Below are 17,342 nucleotides of genomic sequence, written 5' to 3' on the forward strand. Positions count from 1 at the left end.
TACTAACAAATAATGTTTAATCACAAATAATCTATAATCGTATTCATTAATCATGTTGATAACAATGTTGATATTTGTCATTTAAAAAATTACATTCATTAATAATGTCAATTTCCTGCACCTGTCTTAGACGTCCACGTGACGTCCAAAAAAGTTACCTAGTCCGACGTTCAAATGTTGAACTGCATATTGACATCCAAGTGGGGTCTTAGTTAGACGTCCAAATATCGGACCTAGTTTACACGTCGTGTAAATGTCCAGAACTGGTCATGGACCGACGGACGCAATATAGACACGATCTGCACATCCATCAGACGTCTAATGTTTAGTGGGATACTTACGCCACTGGTTCCGCATATGGAATAGATTACATGATTAGATTTTGGGGTGCCTGGCTGCATAAACTTACATATTATTTAGGCAAAACTTTTCTTTAACTTCTGTTTGCATTCTTGATGATAACTGCTAGCAGAGCATTTGTGTTTTTCCTGGGGTCATGGCAATGTACGGCAATCCAAGTGTATGTTGGAAAATACCCTGGGTGTTCTCGTACACATTTTTCCTGTAGTAAAAAATATATATATTTATTTAAAGGAAGGTCATGTTTTTCACAACATGTTTGTTTATTGCCGTCACGTCTACGTCGCTGTATACTCTGGACTGACAAAGTAGAAAGCTCCTCCCTCACATGACATCACATGATAAAGCCGTATTCAACTCACGGGGCGCCGCCATTTTAACTTCCTGCTTCAAAAGAAGACGAGCACGTCGCACAGTATTTGTTCTCGAAAGGCTTTATTGTTTGTCTTAACGTAGGGGTTGTTTGTCTTGTTAATTGTTCTCACAGGGAGCAAACTAACCACCTCTGTTAGTTTCTGGCAGCTTGTATCGGGTAGTTTCAGCCGGAGAGTCGCAATGCCGAGCCACCCGCTGCGTGTAGCGGTTGTGTGCTCGAGCAACCAGAACCGCAGTATGGAAGCGCACAATATCCTCAGGTAAAGATGAGCCACCGGGAAGAGGAGAAGCGGAAAACGACCGCCAAGTGAACGAAATCCGTGCGGTATCGAGCCGTTTTCTGAGCCGGTCCCGAGCCGCGGCGACATGGTGACAGATAGTCCGTCGGGCCTCAGCGCAGTTTAACAATGGACTTGCTCCTCTTGAGAGTCACACCGGGGCCACAGCGCACTGTTGACGCTGCTTTTCACTACGTTTTAGGTTTACTGCTGCCTCAATTAAATATGTACACAGATCGATTTCAAACAGATTTCTAGGTTTTCAAAATACTGGCCCAAGTTTTTATGTAGTTGTGTTTTTTTTTTTTCTCCACCCCACATGTTGACAAGAGCGCCCCTCTGTAGGAAGTATTCCGGAAGGGAGGAACTGCAGCTGTGTAACACTGGGGGGACTCATCATATCTGATCAGCACCCTCATTCACACCATTTAGGAATTTTGTTCCTAAGACTACAGTTCACACTTAGCCTAATTTTCATACAGCTGTTCAGTTCTCATTGTACATTTGCATAACAGCAGGGCTGAACTGGAAACGAAAATGAGAAGTCACAATTAGTGCATCTCTGTCTAGGATGGAATGATCAATGGACCAAGAAAGCTTGTCGGTGACATACTGTCACCTATGTGATCAGCTGGGAAAATGCCTCTATGCCCTTTACCCTCTATAGGATTTTGTCCATTTTATTTGAAAAGAAAAAAAAGTATCTTCTTCTGACACAGTACGGCAGAGAGCTGGAAATGGCTCTACATGCTAAAGTGTGCAGTGATGTCTTAATTCAGCTTGTTTACACATAACAGCCCCCACATTTGCTTACTCATTCTGTTCAGGTCTTACATGTCAGGAGACAACTGAGAAGGCAGATTGGTTAAGATACGCTACAGGCATGGCAAAATTGGTTTAAATGTATTTTGCTTTTGTATTATGTTTTCTTGCATCTAACATTGATCCCAGAAATGTTATGTAATTTACTCTCCTGTCCTCTCCTTTTTGCAGCAAACGTGGATTTGATGTGCGTTCATTTGGGACAGGGTCTCATGTGAAGCTACCCGGTCCTGCCCCGGATAAGCCAAATGTGTATGACTTCAAAACAACATATGAACAGATGTACAACGACTTGGTCCGCAAGGACAAGGAACTGTATCCCCTTCTCACTCACTTTTTACTCACCCACTCTCTCTCTCTCTCTCTCACACACACACACACACACACACACGCACATATATATATATATACTACACGCCAGATAAGTGAACATGGCCCATGTACATTCATCTTGTTTAGGTATCAGTCTTTGTGGGGGCTCATGGAAGTGTGATGGCGTTGGAATGGCTCAGCAGATCGGAGAGCACTGATGGGTAAATCACATCCAGGGTTTTTAAAATGTGTGACAGTATGCTTTGTTATGAAAACTGTAAAATACAGAATACAGGAGAAGCACCTTGCAATACAACAGCTGTACAGCAGTAAGTGCAATTTGGTGAAGATCCTTGCTAATATTCTTCCTTCTTGTTACCACTATTTCTTGCTAATGCAGTTTTCCTATATTTTTAAAATGTAGCTTATAGATACTTTTGTAATTTGTGTAACACCATCAAATTAGACTATTTTTTTTTTCTTGTATTCAGCTTGATCTAGCTCACTTGTCTTTTATTGTTGTTAACAGCAAAATTGAAGCGTTGGCGTATCAGTTATAAACACCGTAAAACATGGTAAGGGGGAAAGTATAAAGAAAAAAATCACAGGAGAACCTCATTGGCAAAGAGAAACAGTGGCCACAAGTAGGTAAGAATGACTGAGAAAAACCCTACAAAAAGCAGACACCAATGACTAATCCTGTTTAAGATTTTATTGACTGTAGTGCCCCAAGGTAAGTTAAAGATTCTCAATTATAATCATGTGTTATTCCTCATTAGTTAAAGTATATGCAGATGCCATCAAACTGAGGGCACTCAGACAATAGCTTGGCCCACATTATGGAAGGCTTGTAATGTGCTGGGGTACTATTACTGCCGGGCACTTTATTTGTACATAACTCAGAAACTTTGATGAAAATCATTGCAGTTATTGCGCCTGTTAACAAGTCCTGCCATTGTTCAAATGTCAACACTATCAGCCGTTGAATGTTATAGCTGCCCCTTTCGTTCTTTGTTTTAAGGCCTCTTTTATTCCTGGGATATCTCACATGTTCTGTCAGATAATTGGTGTCTTTAATTAAGGACCAGGCTAAGTGTTGGACTATTAAGCATGTCTAAGAAAAACATCTTTTTCTGGTCCTTCAGTTAAAATCCAAGCTTAAAACTACTTCACCAAGTTTTCACTTACTATTGTGCCATTGCAAATAATATTGCTGTATTGCTGGTGTAAATGTTGCCAACCCACTGCAGGATCATATTGCTGAATATGAAGGGCACCTTATTATAAAATTGTAAACTAGCCATCACAAATCACAATGCATTATGAATAGGTGTACATACTGCTGTTTCGGTTTGTTGATAACATTAAATATTAAAACTCTGTTGAATGGATTAATCATTGTCAGTAAAAGTTTCACTTTCTACTGACTTTGCCCTGATGTGCCATCATTCTATCCACGCTGGTTTTGTCAGCTGACCACTAACGAATAGCAGGCTTTTCACTCCCCACTAGAGGGTGCTGTAGATCTACTAATGCAAACACTGACACTATTCAGATGTGTACAATCTGCCTCTATCACTTGACTGAGACATAGCTGAGACAGTTACAATCAAAATATACAGTCTCATTCAGGAAAATGGACATCATACTTTTTCACAGTCTTACGGAGTGCTGATTGAAACCCCTCCTCTCCTGATAGTGTGATGAATGTGTTGTATTACCTTGAAATGTTTCTCTTGCTCCTGCTGTGTTCCTTGACCTTCCCGCTCTCCAGATACACACAGAACGGCATCCTGCACATGCTGGACCGCAACAAGCGCATCAAATCAAAGCCTGAGCGCTTTCAAAACTGCAAGGAGAAGTTTGACCTGGTCATCACCTGTGAGGAGAGAGTGTATGATCAAGTCCTGGAGGGTGAGGCTTCCCATAAGAAATGTCAAATCACTGAAGAAACATAGTAACTGAGAACTGTTTGGAAAAACATAGCACTAATACTATGCTTTATGGGCTCGCTCTGGCTGCTTTCAACCCATTAGCCACAGCACTGAGTCATGGCATGGTTTAAAACACAGTTGTTGTGTATGCAGTTCCAAGTGTTTTATCCAACACTTCTGACTGTATGGTGTTCTCTCTCTCTCTTTCTCATCTGTTGTTGCTCCACAGATCTGAACTCAAGAGAGCAGGAGACTTTGCAGCCTGTACACGTCATCAATGTAGACATTCAGGATAACCACGAGGAGGCCACGCTGGGCGCCTTCCTTATCTGTGAGCTGTGTCAATGTGTGAGTGTCTCCCTCCAGGGTTCTCAGATACTGCTTTGCAGGCACAGTGTGAGCAAAGTGGGGTTGTAGTTATTATGCAGCATGTTAAGGCATTAAGTGGTTCAATAATGAAATTTTGCAGTAAATCTATATCATCAGGTGATATCAATGAAATGATCTCTAAGTATACATAATCTGCCAAGCCATATATATGTAAAAGAACAGATTCAGTGGTCACCTAATGAAAATGCTGCCAATGCTATAAAAAGGTGCTATAGATTGATAAATGGTGTACAGAGATCGATTTGAGTTTATTGGTGCAAACGTGTGCATGTGCAGGCTGTGTTTAATGCGCTTCCTTCTTCACCCCTGCAGATCCAGCACACCGACGACATGGAGAATGAAATCGATGAGCTCCTTCAAGAGTTTGAGGAGAAAAGCAACAGGCCTTTTCTTCACACTGTCTGCTTCTACTGATGCACAATAGAAATTTGCAATAAACACAGACCCAGATCATAAGCAATCAAACAACAGAATATGGACATACACACACTTCCTGCTCCTCAGTCAACTGTAACACAAAACATACACATTGCGTGCCTACACACAAACAGACACACACACACACACACACACAGCTTTGGGTCAGGACCTAACAAATGGCTGCTGTTGGACATATTGGTGATGATGGGTTTTTCCTCTATGCAGAGGATGGACTTGCTGCTCTTGCTCTGCCTTTATTACTTCGGATCAAGGTCAGGCCAAGGTCCTCCCTCCATCCCAGTCCAGTGAAATCACTCAACCATGTCTCCTCAGGGAGAGCCATAACACCCACACACCCCTGGTCAAACAACTGCTTTACAAGTCCCTTCTAATTTTTGTTCGGTACAGCACATTGATGCTGTTTTTTTTTTTCTCTAGATGATTTATAATTGTAATTCATTCAAGTATATATGTGAGATTTTTATTTCTGGGGGACAATGTAAATGTGTTTCTCGGGGTCAGATAGGGAGGAGAATTAATTGAACTGAATGCGTGTTTTGTGAGACTGTGTGTTGTAGATTAGTTAGGATTAAGTTAAAGTGGGTGGGCTAATAATGAATAACCAAACCTAGACCTCTCTGAGGCTCTCCTCCAATGTGTTTCCAATATAATGCGTTCATTCATATTTAAACTTGGATATGTTATCTTTCAGGGCATTTTTTTTTCTTTTGTAAATGTTAAAGAATTGAAGCATTGTAATTATCTGCAAACTGCGAGCTCAGCTCAGAGTGCCTGACTTTTCTGTATGTACATATGAATCCACTAAAGAGAGAGACATCTCTAAGAATCATGACCGGACTCTTTATTTTCTTTGTGATATGTGCTTCATGTAAGAGCTATAATACATGTTAGCATATTATTTGAATTATTCTGCTAACACAGTAGTCCAGACAACCTGCTCATCTTGTTTGATACAGTTAGATGTTATGGAGCTTTTTGTGGACAAACAAGGGCAATAATTAGATTACGTTAACATATTTGGTGAAAATTGGGTTAAGGTAAAAAAAAAAAAACTTTGCTCAGTATGGCTTTGTTTGGTCAGCAAACACTGCCCCTCTGCATCTTGTGGTTCACAGACATTTTGTATAGCTGATTAAGGTGTGCTAAATAAAGCTTACCTGGGTGAAGCATAAGTCAGTGTGTGTTTAAATGCATTTGTGTACACTGGCGGAGAGGATGTAATCCGTTACTACCCGCCGGTACCTTGTTAAAGCAAAGTATATATTTTTCGAATTAAGGTCATTAAAAAAAAAAAAGAAATAAATGTTAAATTTAACACGAGCTTCGTTTTATGTTGACAAAGTGAGGAAGGGGGGCACTTATCCAAGCGACCGTTTGTTCAGTAACGACAACTAGAATTCGAAAGTTAAAACGTTACAGTACTAAAGGTAACCATGACAACTCGTTTCATTCCCTTTAAGCAGTTAGGAGAGACTAGCTAAACTACCTTTGTCTGGACAGCGGTCGGACGGTGAGGGTAGGGCAGAGCGGGTGCACAGGCACGGACAGTTACCGGTAGGAGCCCTTCTGTTCTTCCTGGAGCAAGTTACAATATAAGCTAACCGAAGAGTCTGGATATGAGATCAACATGATGCTCCTAATGCTGTATGGTGCTCTTTTGTGGTCCCGGGTAACAACTCGTGTCAGTTTATTGTCGCTTTCAAAACGACAAATCGGCGAATAAGTGGATAGTAAGCCAGTTAGTCGGCGTTTAAAAACTTGTTTGGAAAAGCCATCGATGCTGTGGTGCATGTCCGTTTACAACAGTTATTATTTTTTGTTTCAGACTGACTGACAATGAACGCGCTTCTTGACCGCTATCACAACTTCATTTTACCGTTAATCAGAGGGGAGGACCATGTCTGTGCCTGCACCTGCGGAAGGTAAAATACAATTCAGATGTCACGTTACTAAAGTCAGTCGATCTTTGTTTATACTCTGTGTGTGTGTGTGTGTGTGTGTGTGTGTGTGTGAGTGAGTGAAGCTCAGGCTGTGTTAGACTAGTGCATTTCAATGAGCCTGAAGTCACGCAAAGCTTATTATGACTTCTCACCATGAAACCTGGGTATTTATGGTATGGTGGAAACCTTTATTAACAGGTGCAACATTTCATCAATTATAATAGCACTACTCTTTGTGAGACTGTGGAATTTTGTGGCCTGTTTTTGTCGGTTAATACAATTGTTAATTACAGATACAGTGGAAATGGTCGTAGCAATGGGTTATGATACTGATGAGTAGAGAAATTTTCTCTACCTCTACAGCTCATGAAACTTGTGTGTGTTTACAAGGTTAAAAAAATACATTATTCCACAAGCAAGGCTAGGTCTACTAATTCCTGAACAGCTGACATTTTGAAAATTGTAGTTTTCACTGAACAGCCTCAAAAATATCCATGTCCTTGTCATCTTTCAGTGTCATGGGTTCATTTCTGTCCAGTGACACTGTTGTTCTGTACCTCTCTGTGTGCAAATCTCTCATCAATGGGTTACTGCTCTGTCTGCCACAGGCATCAAGCCTATCATGTAATTCCATATCATGGGTGCAAGACCATGGTGTATTCCGAGGAAAACTACTTTTTAAGTGACAACATGACCCAGCAGGAGATGGACGTTTTAACTGGACTGCTTTTGGGCCTCTGCTTGAGCTGGTTCTTGTGTTGGCTGGATGGTGTTTGGCGCTTAGGGCTTAAATACTGGAGAGCAAACCAACTGAATGGTGAGTAAGAAGCCTGCTGAAACTGGACTTGCATGTGGGGAAAGCTTAGGGGTTTCTTAAGAAAGAGCACTGGCAGTCATTATACAGTATGTGATAAGTTTATATATTTAAGCCATGCATTCTTGTAAGTGAAACTTAGTGAAACAATGCCACTAAGTTATACTTTTTTTTAACTAAAAAAACAGGTTGTTTGTTATGTGTAGAGCACACAGAGAAGAAAACCTCTCCCTAACTTTACCAAGATAAGTTTAAAAAACTTTAACCTCCAAAAGTAAAACAGAAGAAAATTAATTTGTAGTAAATGTAAAAAATTATAGCATAATTCTGGTAAACTTACTGAATTTTTCAACAAAAATTCAAGAGACTGTCAAAAAAGCCCAGTTTACTTGTCTTTCTTTCCAGATGTGGGTGTCTGGTCACGGATATTCAAGTTCACAAAGGACTTGTCCCTATGGTTACATCCAAAACACAGAGGACTCCAGGAGGAACATGGTGCGAATCAAGCAAGTGGTGTGCCGTAATGTTAACGACACTTAAAAGATAAAATATGGATGAAAATCAACAGATACTTTGTTCTGTTTTCTGTCTAATAATCTCATGCCTTGCAGTTCTGATTTAGTCAAAACACTACTTGATTTTTGAAAACGTATTTATGGAAGCATGTTGTGCTTTTGTTAAATAGCGTACAGTAGAGAGCTGATAGAAAATCAAGGGAGAAGAAGTGAGGTGAGACATGCAACAAAGGTTCTGTAGCCAGACACAAACCAGGGATGTTATGATTTTATAGTTAGTGTCCAAAACCACCAGGCACAGACGCCATTCTTATTCATCTGTGATACAGGAACAGGGGTTTCTGCCTGAGGACCTGAGGCTTTACACCCACTTAATTCGTAAGGATTTTAAAAAAAAACTGAAAGATGGGACCAGCCTGCGAAGAGAGCTTTAAAATTATCTAAAGAGATGACCTTGTTGCAGTGAGTTAAATAATTTCCTAACATTTTTTTTTTTTTAAACTTCAGTTTCCTCAAAATTACCAGATTGTATGGTTGTTATTTATGTGAACACATACATCACAGTACACAGTACATGCATCCTATAACATCTGACAGGGAGTTTTATCATGTGTCCTATTCCAAACCAGGGACAGTTTCATGCCCTTGACTTCGCTTTGTAGAAGCAGTTTCCTTAATCCCTTAGCCATTACTGTGAAATATTGAAATCCCTAGTGAATTCCTATAGGACAAGTCTTAACCCCACCCTTCTGCATCCACCCACCTCTGTGGTTATGTATTGTGTTGCTCGACCCTGTCTGCCTTTCAAAACCATATATAATGCCTAACAATGTCATTGATAGGACTGAACTCTCTAAATCCTACATCAGATAGATACTATGCCACTTACTGCTGATTTGAAAATGTTACTCTGAGATCATTTTTAACTTTAAACTCTACTACAAGCGAAATTGTCAGTTGTGTATTGTCATGTAACAAGTATATTCCAAACCATGAGAACCATGAGAACTTTTACTGTTTATAAAAACACAGACCCATTTTAATCATTTCAACAGAGACGCTCCACTGTGCACAACATTTATATACTGTTATTACAGACAGTCTGGTTTCCATGTAAAGTACACTTTTACAATGTATACATATATATTAGAATGAAGGAGTCTCAGGTGTCGTTTTTGTGTTGAAAAGTTAATTCATTATCTTCCCCAACCTTGTGAACTCATCTTCTGTCATCAAAGATGGTCCGACAGGCTTTCAGACATAAACTGACATACTAGTTAAAGGGGCAGGAAACTAATCTTTCAAATCCAGGCAGCCCCACTGAACAAATCTTCAACTCAAACTGGAGTTCCATCTTTTGGAGGAGAGGATCCAGTCTTGTCTTCCTTTTCCACCTTGCCCTCACTGTCGATGGAGGTAGTAGGCTGGGCTGTCGTAGCTTCTGCTTTGACAGCACCTTCACAGTCCTGTCCAGCTGGGATGGAACTCCTGCCCTCTGCTGAATGGCTGATGTCTGCAGGAGGTGGTACACTGTCACCTTCTTGTTTTGTGTTTATCTCGAGGACTGGAGCGATCACCTCCTGAGCCTGAGGTGTCTCCTTGAGGGGCAGAGTGAAGCCCATTTTGCCTCCAATGGCAGTCGCCCCAGGTGGGGGAGGTGTAAGGGTCTTGGTCTGAGCTTCCTCTTCTCCATGCAGCCAGTCCATCTTTTGAAGGTGTTGCTTGACAGCGTCGTCAACCCGAGCATCAATCATAGCCTCTGTCAGGACACCATCTTCAGAGGAATATGCTGCCGCCTGTAAGAACATGAAGCACAACACGTGTGTTCAACACATTCACTTACAAAATGAAATGAAGCCCCTGTACCATTTTAAAAGAATAGCACTGTGTAACTGTGATTTACGCTGCAGTTTTTATTGAGGATTACAGAAATGGATCCACAGTAACTTAAGGGAACTTACCTGCCAGGCCACACCCAGCTTGGAGATCTCTCTTCCTGACATGCCCTCTGTCCTCTTCGCTATCTCAGAGCACTTTTTACCATAGTCAAACTGTGCCAGCTTCATCCTCCTGCAGAAACACAAAGACATGACATAATCAGTTTCCTGCTGTTTTGCTAGCCTGGATTCAATTTGTCTCTGACTCTGTTGTGTTTTTGCAGCTTACTTCATTGCCTCCTGGCCTGTGTGTGTGTGTCTCGCCCCACCCGCTCACCAGCCTCCATCACACAGCTGAGCTCTTTGTAATTAAGGCCTCAGCATGGCTGGCCAACCTCTACATGCTCAGCAGGCAATTTCTTGGCCTTCACCTCAAAAGGCCCTAAATCTAATCTAACCCGCATTCTGGCAAAACCTTAAAGTGAAGGCATATTATACAACTCAAAATGACAATATATTCCTCTACATGTGAGTGTGTACACATGGTGGACTGAACCTAATTACTTGTTCTGGTATGCACCCCCTAGTGTGCAGCGGCTTGCATTTGTGCCCTATTATATCTTCGGAGTTGTAGTGTTGGGGCTGTACTCACTGCCTCCCTCCAGTGGCGGGCTCCAGCACATATCTGTCAAAGTACAACCGCACCAGCCTCTCCCTCTCTTCGGGACCCGGCAGAGCAAAATTCACTATTTCATCTATACGGTCGTTTATGGCCCAGTCAAACTGCTCTGGTTGATTACTGGCCAATACCAGCATGAACCTGCAGGAAAAAAAAACAACAACAAAGAAATTAGGCACCTCAGAGTTGTGATGGGAAGAGCGTGACACAGTCAAGGTTCAGGTCAAAGCACCAGTGTGGCACAGAAGGTAAATAAAGGTTTACTTGTTGCTCTGTTCTCCGGTGCGATATAAGAAAGCATTCAAAGTAGCTCTGAGGTCTTCACTGATCTTCTCCTACAAAATACAAGAATGAGAAATGCACATTATATATTGAAAGATAAATAGAGGGTAATGCAATTATAAAAAGGGATCATAAAGAAAAACATACTTTGTATAAAATTTTCCGTGCTTTAAATTATTATTAAATACATGTACACTTACAGTGGACCTCTTGCGAAGGAAGGCATCAGCTTCATCAACGAAAAGCAGCAGCCTGTGACAGTATAAAAACCACAAAAGAACCTCACTGTCTGTTGATACTTTATCGCCGGTGGACATTATTTGTTTGTTCATTATCAGATTCTCCACTTAATATAGTAATATACCCGCGTCGACTTGTGTTGGCCCAGTCAAAAACTTTATGCATGGCGGTCACACCGTCACGACCCATGGGTGCTACATCTCCACCGGTCATAATTGCATAGTCCATCCCAGAATGCACTGCCAGCTTCTACTCAGCACAAAGAGAAATTCCTTACAGTTAGATAAAGCATCACTGTCCATGTGTGTAACAGTTTACATCATTCAGTCCTCAGTTATACCTTAGCAAACAGAGTTTTGCCAGTTCCTGGTGGGCCATACATGAGGATGTTCCTGTAGAGGCCGTTATTCTGCCTAGTGTTTCTTGTTGCAATGGCAATGTCACGCACACGCTCTTCCAGGGAAGGCTTTAAAAAATGGAAAATTTTATTTCACATGGTTGCAAAACTAAGAATCCCGATTTGTTATATCTTTTGTTAAGACTTTGATATCCACTTACACTGAGCACAACCCCCTCAAGTGCATCCTGAGGTTTGCTCCTCAGCCGTTTAGTCGTCTACGTAGTTGAGAAACGACAGGAAAATTATAATTGAGATATTATAATCTTCAGTTACAAAATGTAAAAAGGATAAATTGCTAATTAGCTACCTTGACTGGATGCTTGATTGCCTCTCCCACAGTGAATCGGGATGTCTCTCGCACCAGCGACGGCTTCCCAAGCCTCGCCTCGATATAACGTCCTGCCACTGCAGTTGCATTTCGGGCTGAATAAACTCCAACAGCTAAAAGGGTCAGTCCTGCCACCTGGTGACAAGACAGAACAGTTAGACTACATTCAAATGCTAATCACAAACCTGTTTTTCGTTTGCCTATACAAATGGTCCAAACATCTTAATGGAGTTTTATAGTTACGCATCCATTGGATGTACCCAGTGGAATTAAAATCAGAAAATGCTTTATTGTGCATTTTATTGTGCATTTTTTAAATATAATAATCCTTCACTAAACTAGCTGTGAATGGAAAACAGAAACAGACGTCTCACCGTGGCTGTGACTTTGTCCCAGTCTGACACAAAGGCCCTGAATCCTTCCCCAAACACAGCACCTGCGGTTCTTAAAAGCAAATACACCCTAACTGTCAGTAATTGCCTTTAGGGTGTTGACGACTGAGGATGCAACTGTTGAGTAATGTCAGTTAACATATAAAACTAAGATAATAAGATAAACACTGTAGTGTGAAATCACTACAGTGATGAGTGCGTGTGTCTTACTTTATGGACTCCAGGACAGTCTGTCTGTGTTCTGCAGCCTTCAGACGGATCTGCTCGCGGATTATATCAGCATTCTCTCTCTCCACGCGGGCTCGCGCTTTAGATTCGGCCTCTATACGCAGAAGCTCATTCTTGTGCCTCAGTTCCATCTCGTGCTCTATCGTTGCTATAAAAGAAAAAAAAAAAAAACATGACACAACAAGTACATAAACCACTGCTCAGCAGCTTCAAAAACCTTTCACAAGATCCTGTCATCAGTGTAACAGTGGTCCATACCTTTCCTCATGGCCTCCTGTTTTTGTACAGACTCCTCCTGTTTGCGGAGGTTCTCCTCATTCAGGGCTTGCTGTTAAAAAAAAAAAAAGAAGCAGTCATCAGTTTGGTTCTGCAGTTAATTTAAAAGCATTTTACAATAAATATGGAGAAGAAATACGCACTTGTTGCCTTAGTTGGTCCTCATATCGCTGTCTGGCCAGCTTATCTTGGTACTGAGCTCTCTGTCGTTAGGACAGAAAACAGTTATTGGTAACCATAAAACTCTAGTTCAATGCTGCAAATTGTCTACTAAATTTTCTTTACTTCAAAATAAAAAAAAGAAAAAGCATTCCTGCTCATACCGCTTGATGCTGTTTGGTCTCCTCATTCAGAGTTTTCCTCCTCTCCTCAGCTTGGACTCGTATCTGGTCGCCTTTGAGCTGCTCGACTGCTGCTTCGTACTCCTGTTACAGTGACATGCAAAGGATGCCAAAACTCTGTTAAACCCAAACAACACACCTGAGAATGATTACATTCATTGTAAGTCCTTGATCGACTGGGTGGTGCCATGAAAGTCCTAAAGAGATACATAAGTACACCGGTAGCAGGTTGATAGATAGATCCCGAGTGTAACTGGAAATCCACTTTATTTATACATGATTTCTATTTTCGATACTGATAAACTGCAGGAGTGAAGCAGGACTTTCATGTGGGTTTAGTAGAAATGTATTGTGTCCACTGTACCTTCATTTTGCTCTGGTGCTCCATCTGGGTGGTCTGCTCCTGCATGCGAGCCAACTCCAGAGCTTCTTTGGCATGTCCTGGATAGTGATGACAAGGGAAGATAACAACTCAGAGCTAAAACACACGGTTTACATGAAAAAATGTTGATTTTGGTGGCTCTGGCTCAGCGATCTGCAGTATGCAACCATGACTGATCTGACTGTAAATCCTGAAGGGAATTTTATTTTTTTCTTTACCTTTCTGGATTTAATTCCCCTTTCAATGTTCAGGAAAAATGCTTAAAACAAACTAATAACCACAGAACACAACAAAAGCAATTGGTACAACATTTTCATGTACGTGCACAAGAGGAATTTGGGTGTTGCAAGCCAGATTGCAAGGTGATGACCTTTGAACTCAGTCCACTAGTTTGAATGAAGGTGAAGACAGGACAGGGTTGTTCTCATGAGCTACCAAAAAAAAAAAAAAAGAAGTATGATATTAAATACAGGTGTACAGATGCTGGCTATTATATTGAGGCCCACCCTCATTATCTAAGCAGTTGCATCACTGAAGCGACCACCACCATGGACCAGAGAGGAGCTGGATCCTGGTATATCAAGACTTTTACTGTGCAGTAATGTTGTTATAATCTGGATAAACCTCCACTCCGGTGACCCCCCCGTTGAGCTAACACGCCCCTCCTGAACACTTACGAGACTTGTCGAGCTCCTTGGCCGCCTGAGCAGCACGCTCCAGCCCGGTGGGATCGAAGTTGCTCCATTTGTCCTTGGGTTTATCTCCACCGCCACTGGAGCCTCCGGCCGGCGGCGGCGGCGGCGGTGGAGGCTGAGCCGGGAGGCCAGGAGGCGCTTCGGGCTGTCCCTTGTTCAGGCCGAAAAGCCACGACATTTTACTGAGAATAAATAAAGCACAGTTTCGCCGGTTCTGTGTGGAGAGAGAGGAGGGTGCTGCTACAGACCTGTCACTGCACTTCCTCCACACGCGTGTCACGCCGCAATCTTTTGCGCAAGTGCATCACAAAGTCTGGGTTTCCTTGAATAACAGCAACGACGATTGGCTGACGTCAAGTACTTCTTCCTCTCATTGGCTGCCCAAACAACTACGTTCACTAGAGGTCATTCGTGTAGTCCCACCCAAAGTTCATACGGCAGCCGCAGAGGGTCATAATATCTGCAATTCACATTGGAACGGACATGGTGTTTCTTTGGTTGCATCAGGCTGTTTCTGGTTTTGTAAGTCACAGGTCATTGCCATTGTCCTCTATAGCTCAGTTTCTGGCAGGGAGCAGTCACTGGGTTTGATCTGTGCAGGATCATCGGAGATAAATGTTGGACCAGGGAACTGTTTAGACTTCAAACCTCAGCCTTTGTGCTTCTCAAATGCCACTGGTTAATTCAATTTAAATATTTTTGTCCTTGTGTTCCATAGTGAGCTCTCTCATAGCTATAAAATAAGGAATTTTGCAGGGACAAATAGCACATAGAATAAAACAACTCTTGAAATCCCACACCACACATACTAAGTGTGAAGAGAATCAAGACAGGGCAACATAATATATATCAAAATGTTTAATGAACTAAACATTATCAGTACAATCTTACCACAACAAAGGGTAAAACATATATTTACAGAGACAAAAGTTGTCATGTGATAAAGCTTGAAAACAGTCTTTTTTTCTTCCTGGAAAAAAAAAACTCACAATGCAACAGCATCAAACCATAACTTAATAAAGGTTGCATATGATATACACAGGGAGAGTTATGGAAATTGACAATCACATTCTCTTCAGGATTATCTCAACAATCCAAGAGAGCTGCTCTTTAAACCACACAGCAACTGGAAATCCTTAACCGTAGCAAGTCCTTTATTGTAGTGAAACAATGCGGGAGAAGACACCAGGCGGCTCTTTGCCATCACCCAGCGCTGCACGGAAGCCCTCTTGTTGCCGAGCCCGTGCCAGCTTAGCAAGTGAGAGGAATGACCGAGGTTCTGTGACAGCGAGGTCAGTGATAACACGTCGGTTCAGCTGAACGCTGGTCTGTAAGGAGGAAGACAGGAAATGTTTTACATACAGATAGAGTGAAATGTCAAACCTAAGACATCCTAGAGAGATTTGGCACTATGCTGTAATATGTGACACAACCAACCTTTGTAAGGTTGTGCATCAGGACAGGATACTTCATGCCGTGCTCCCGTGATGCTGCTGCAATGCGTGTAATCCAGAGCTGAAGAAACAAGAGTGCAGCAAACATGATACATCATTTGATAACCTTGTTCAAGGCCAGATTAACAATTATATTTTGTACAAACAGAGTTGGTTTTGCAAGAACTCAACAAACTTCCCATACAGTTTGTTGATAAAGCACAGTTGATACACCTTCCTGCAACACTTGAGGATGTGAATTAGTAGTTCCCAACAAACCTGGGATTGGAAGGACAGCTGACTTTTAAGGAGGTGACAACACAATGCATAAATGAGAGACAAACCAGACCTAATTACGAAAGTAATATATGGTTTTCTTAGGCATCTTAAAATCATCTTGTGACCCCTCAGATTTGTCATGAGGCCTCTGCAAGGACCTCAAGTCCTGTGTTGGAAACCTTTGGACAACAGGGGTGTACATTTAAGGACTGTTCTAAAGCCTCAGGGTCAAGAGGTAACCTAGCACCTGGACGCTTGATCAAGAGACTGCAAAGACGGTTATAACTGCTGGATGTGTTTTTAAACATATAAGTACCCAGGCTTCCTTGTAAAGCAGTATTAATAGTGATTAATAAAGGTTAGGCTGGAGGAAAGCAGGACACCGATGCAAAACGTCTGCACAGTGACTGCAGTCTGCAGCACTCACTGCTTTTTATATAATGTGGTTTGAAAAAAAAAAACAAATCTCCAACATTTATAAAGAGACCGTAACCAGGTTCTGAATACGATATGGATTACACAGCAGGTAGAAGCTATTTCTCTGATATTCCAGACAAAATCTAAAAATCAAATCCCTGACTTTGCACCAGCCTTGTGTTTGGTCTTACCGTTCTCATGTTACGTTTCTTGAGCCTCCGTGCATTGGTGGCGTAGACGAAAGCCCTGCGTACCGCCCGCACAGCCAGAGTGTAGCAGCGGTTCCGTCTGCCTCTGAAGTGCTGGTGGAAGAACCGACAAGAATGTGACAACAACAAAACTACCGTCATTGTTAGATCACGGTGCTGAGGCAACTTTCTGACTGACCATCTATCACTAGATAGCAAACTACAGCAGAATGACTCATTGAATTAGTAGTTTTCTGAAGTGGCTACAACACAGATCACAACGTGAAACTATTAGACACAACATTTAGACAGCGTGGGAGCAGGTTAGCCCAATCTGCTCTAGGAAATAGTCCCGGCCTTACCCGCGCATGCTTGAGAACTTCTTGCACTTTCCAGTATCGGTCGGGTCCCCGGCTTCTGATCCAGCAAGACAACGTCAGGAACACCATATCTGTTTTTCACTCGACCTCGCTTAACAGAAAACAAAACAGATTTGAGTGACCTTAACAGAGCCCAACCTGAAAGGAGACTCAATTCAATTCCACACGCCGTGCAAACGAGTGACAGAGACGCGCCGGGTACGTTCGTTATAAAACACAGGACATCTGGTTTCCGTGCTTCCTCGGCTTCACCCGGGTTTGCTGACCGGGATGTCGGGAAAGACGTTCGCACTGTAAGCAAGACAAACGAAGCAAACATTATGGGCAAAAAAACAGCAAAACGA

General features: G+C 41.9%; 3 protein-coding genes across 3 annotated transcripts; 1 reads left to right on the forward strand and 2 right to left on the reverse strand.

Annotated features, from left to right (window-relative positions):
• The first annotated feature begins 727 nt into the window (after positions 1-727).
• ssu72 (SSU72 homolog, RNA polymerase II CTD phosphatase) lies at positions 728-5,744 on the forward strand. The gene is made up of 5 exons (XM_041033603.1): positions 728-995; positions 2,007-2,150; positions 3,922-4,061; positions 4,311-4,429; positions 4,784-5,744. Exons 1-5 carry the CDS (start codon positions 916-918, stop codon positions 4,883-4,885), a joined length of 585 nt encoding a protein of 194 aa, XP_040889537.1. The 5' UTR covers positions 728-915; the 3' UTR covers positions 4,886-5,744.
• Positions 5,745-9,168: 3,424 nt separating this feature from the next.
• Positions 9,169-14,587, reverse strand: atad3 (ATPase family AAA domain containing 3). The gene is made up of 16 exons (XM_041033549.1): positions 14,284-14,587; positions 13,589-13,665; positions 13,207-13,308; positions 13,027-13,086; positions 12,866-12,935; positions 12,590-12,755; positions 12,362-12,431; positions 11,967-12,122; positions 11,818-11,874; positions 11,600-11,725; positions 11,384-11,508; positions 11,220-11,271; positions 11,002-11,072; positions 10,711-10,878; positions 10,143-10,251; positions 9,169-9,977 (listed from the first exon to the last, which is right to left on the reverse strand). Exons 1-16 carry the CDS (start codon positions 14,477-14,479, stop codon positions 9,519-9,521), a joined length of 2,064 nt encoding a protein of 687 aa, XP_040889483.1. The 5' UTR covers positions 14,480-14,587; the 3' UTR covers positions 9,169-9,518.
• A 563-nt stretch (positions 14,588-15,150) lies between these two features.
• mrpl20 (mitochondrial ribosomal protein L20) lies at positions 15,151-17,281 on the reverse strand. Its single transcript, XM_041033613.1, has 4 exons — positions 16,981-17,281; positions 16,622-16,732; positions 15,739-15,816; positions 15,151-15,629 (listed from the first exon to the last, which is right to left on the reverse strand). Exons 1-4 carry the CDS (start codon positions 17,065-17,067, stop codon positions 15,456-15,458), a joined length of 450 nt encoding a protein of 149 aa, XP_040889547.1. The 5' UTR covers positions 17,068-17,281; the 3' UTR covers positions 15,151-15,455.
• Positions 17,282-17,342: the final 61 nt, after the last annotated feature.

This window comes from Toxotes jaculatrix, chromosome 3 (assembly GCF_017976425.1).
Source record: "Toxotes jaculatrix isolate fToxJac2 chromosome 3, fToxJac2.pri, whole genome shotgun sequence".
In the NCBI taxonomy this organism is placed as follows: domain Eukaryota; kingdom Metazoa; phylum Chordata; class Actinopteri; family Toxotidae; genus Toxotes; species Toxotes jaculatrix.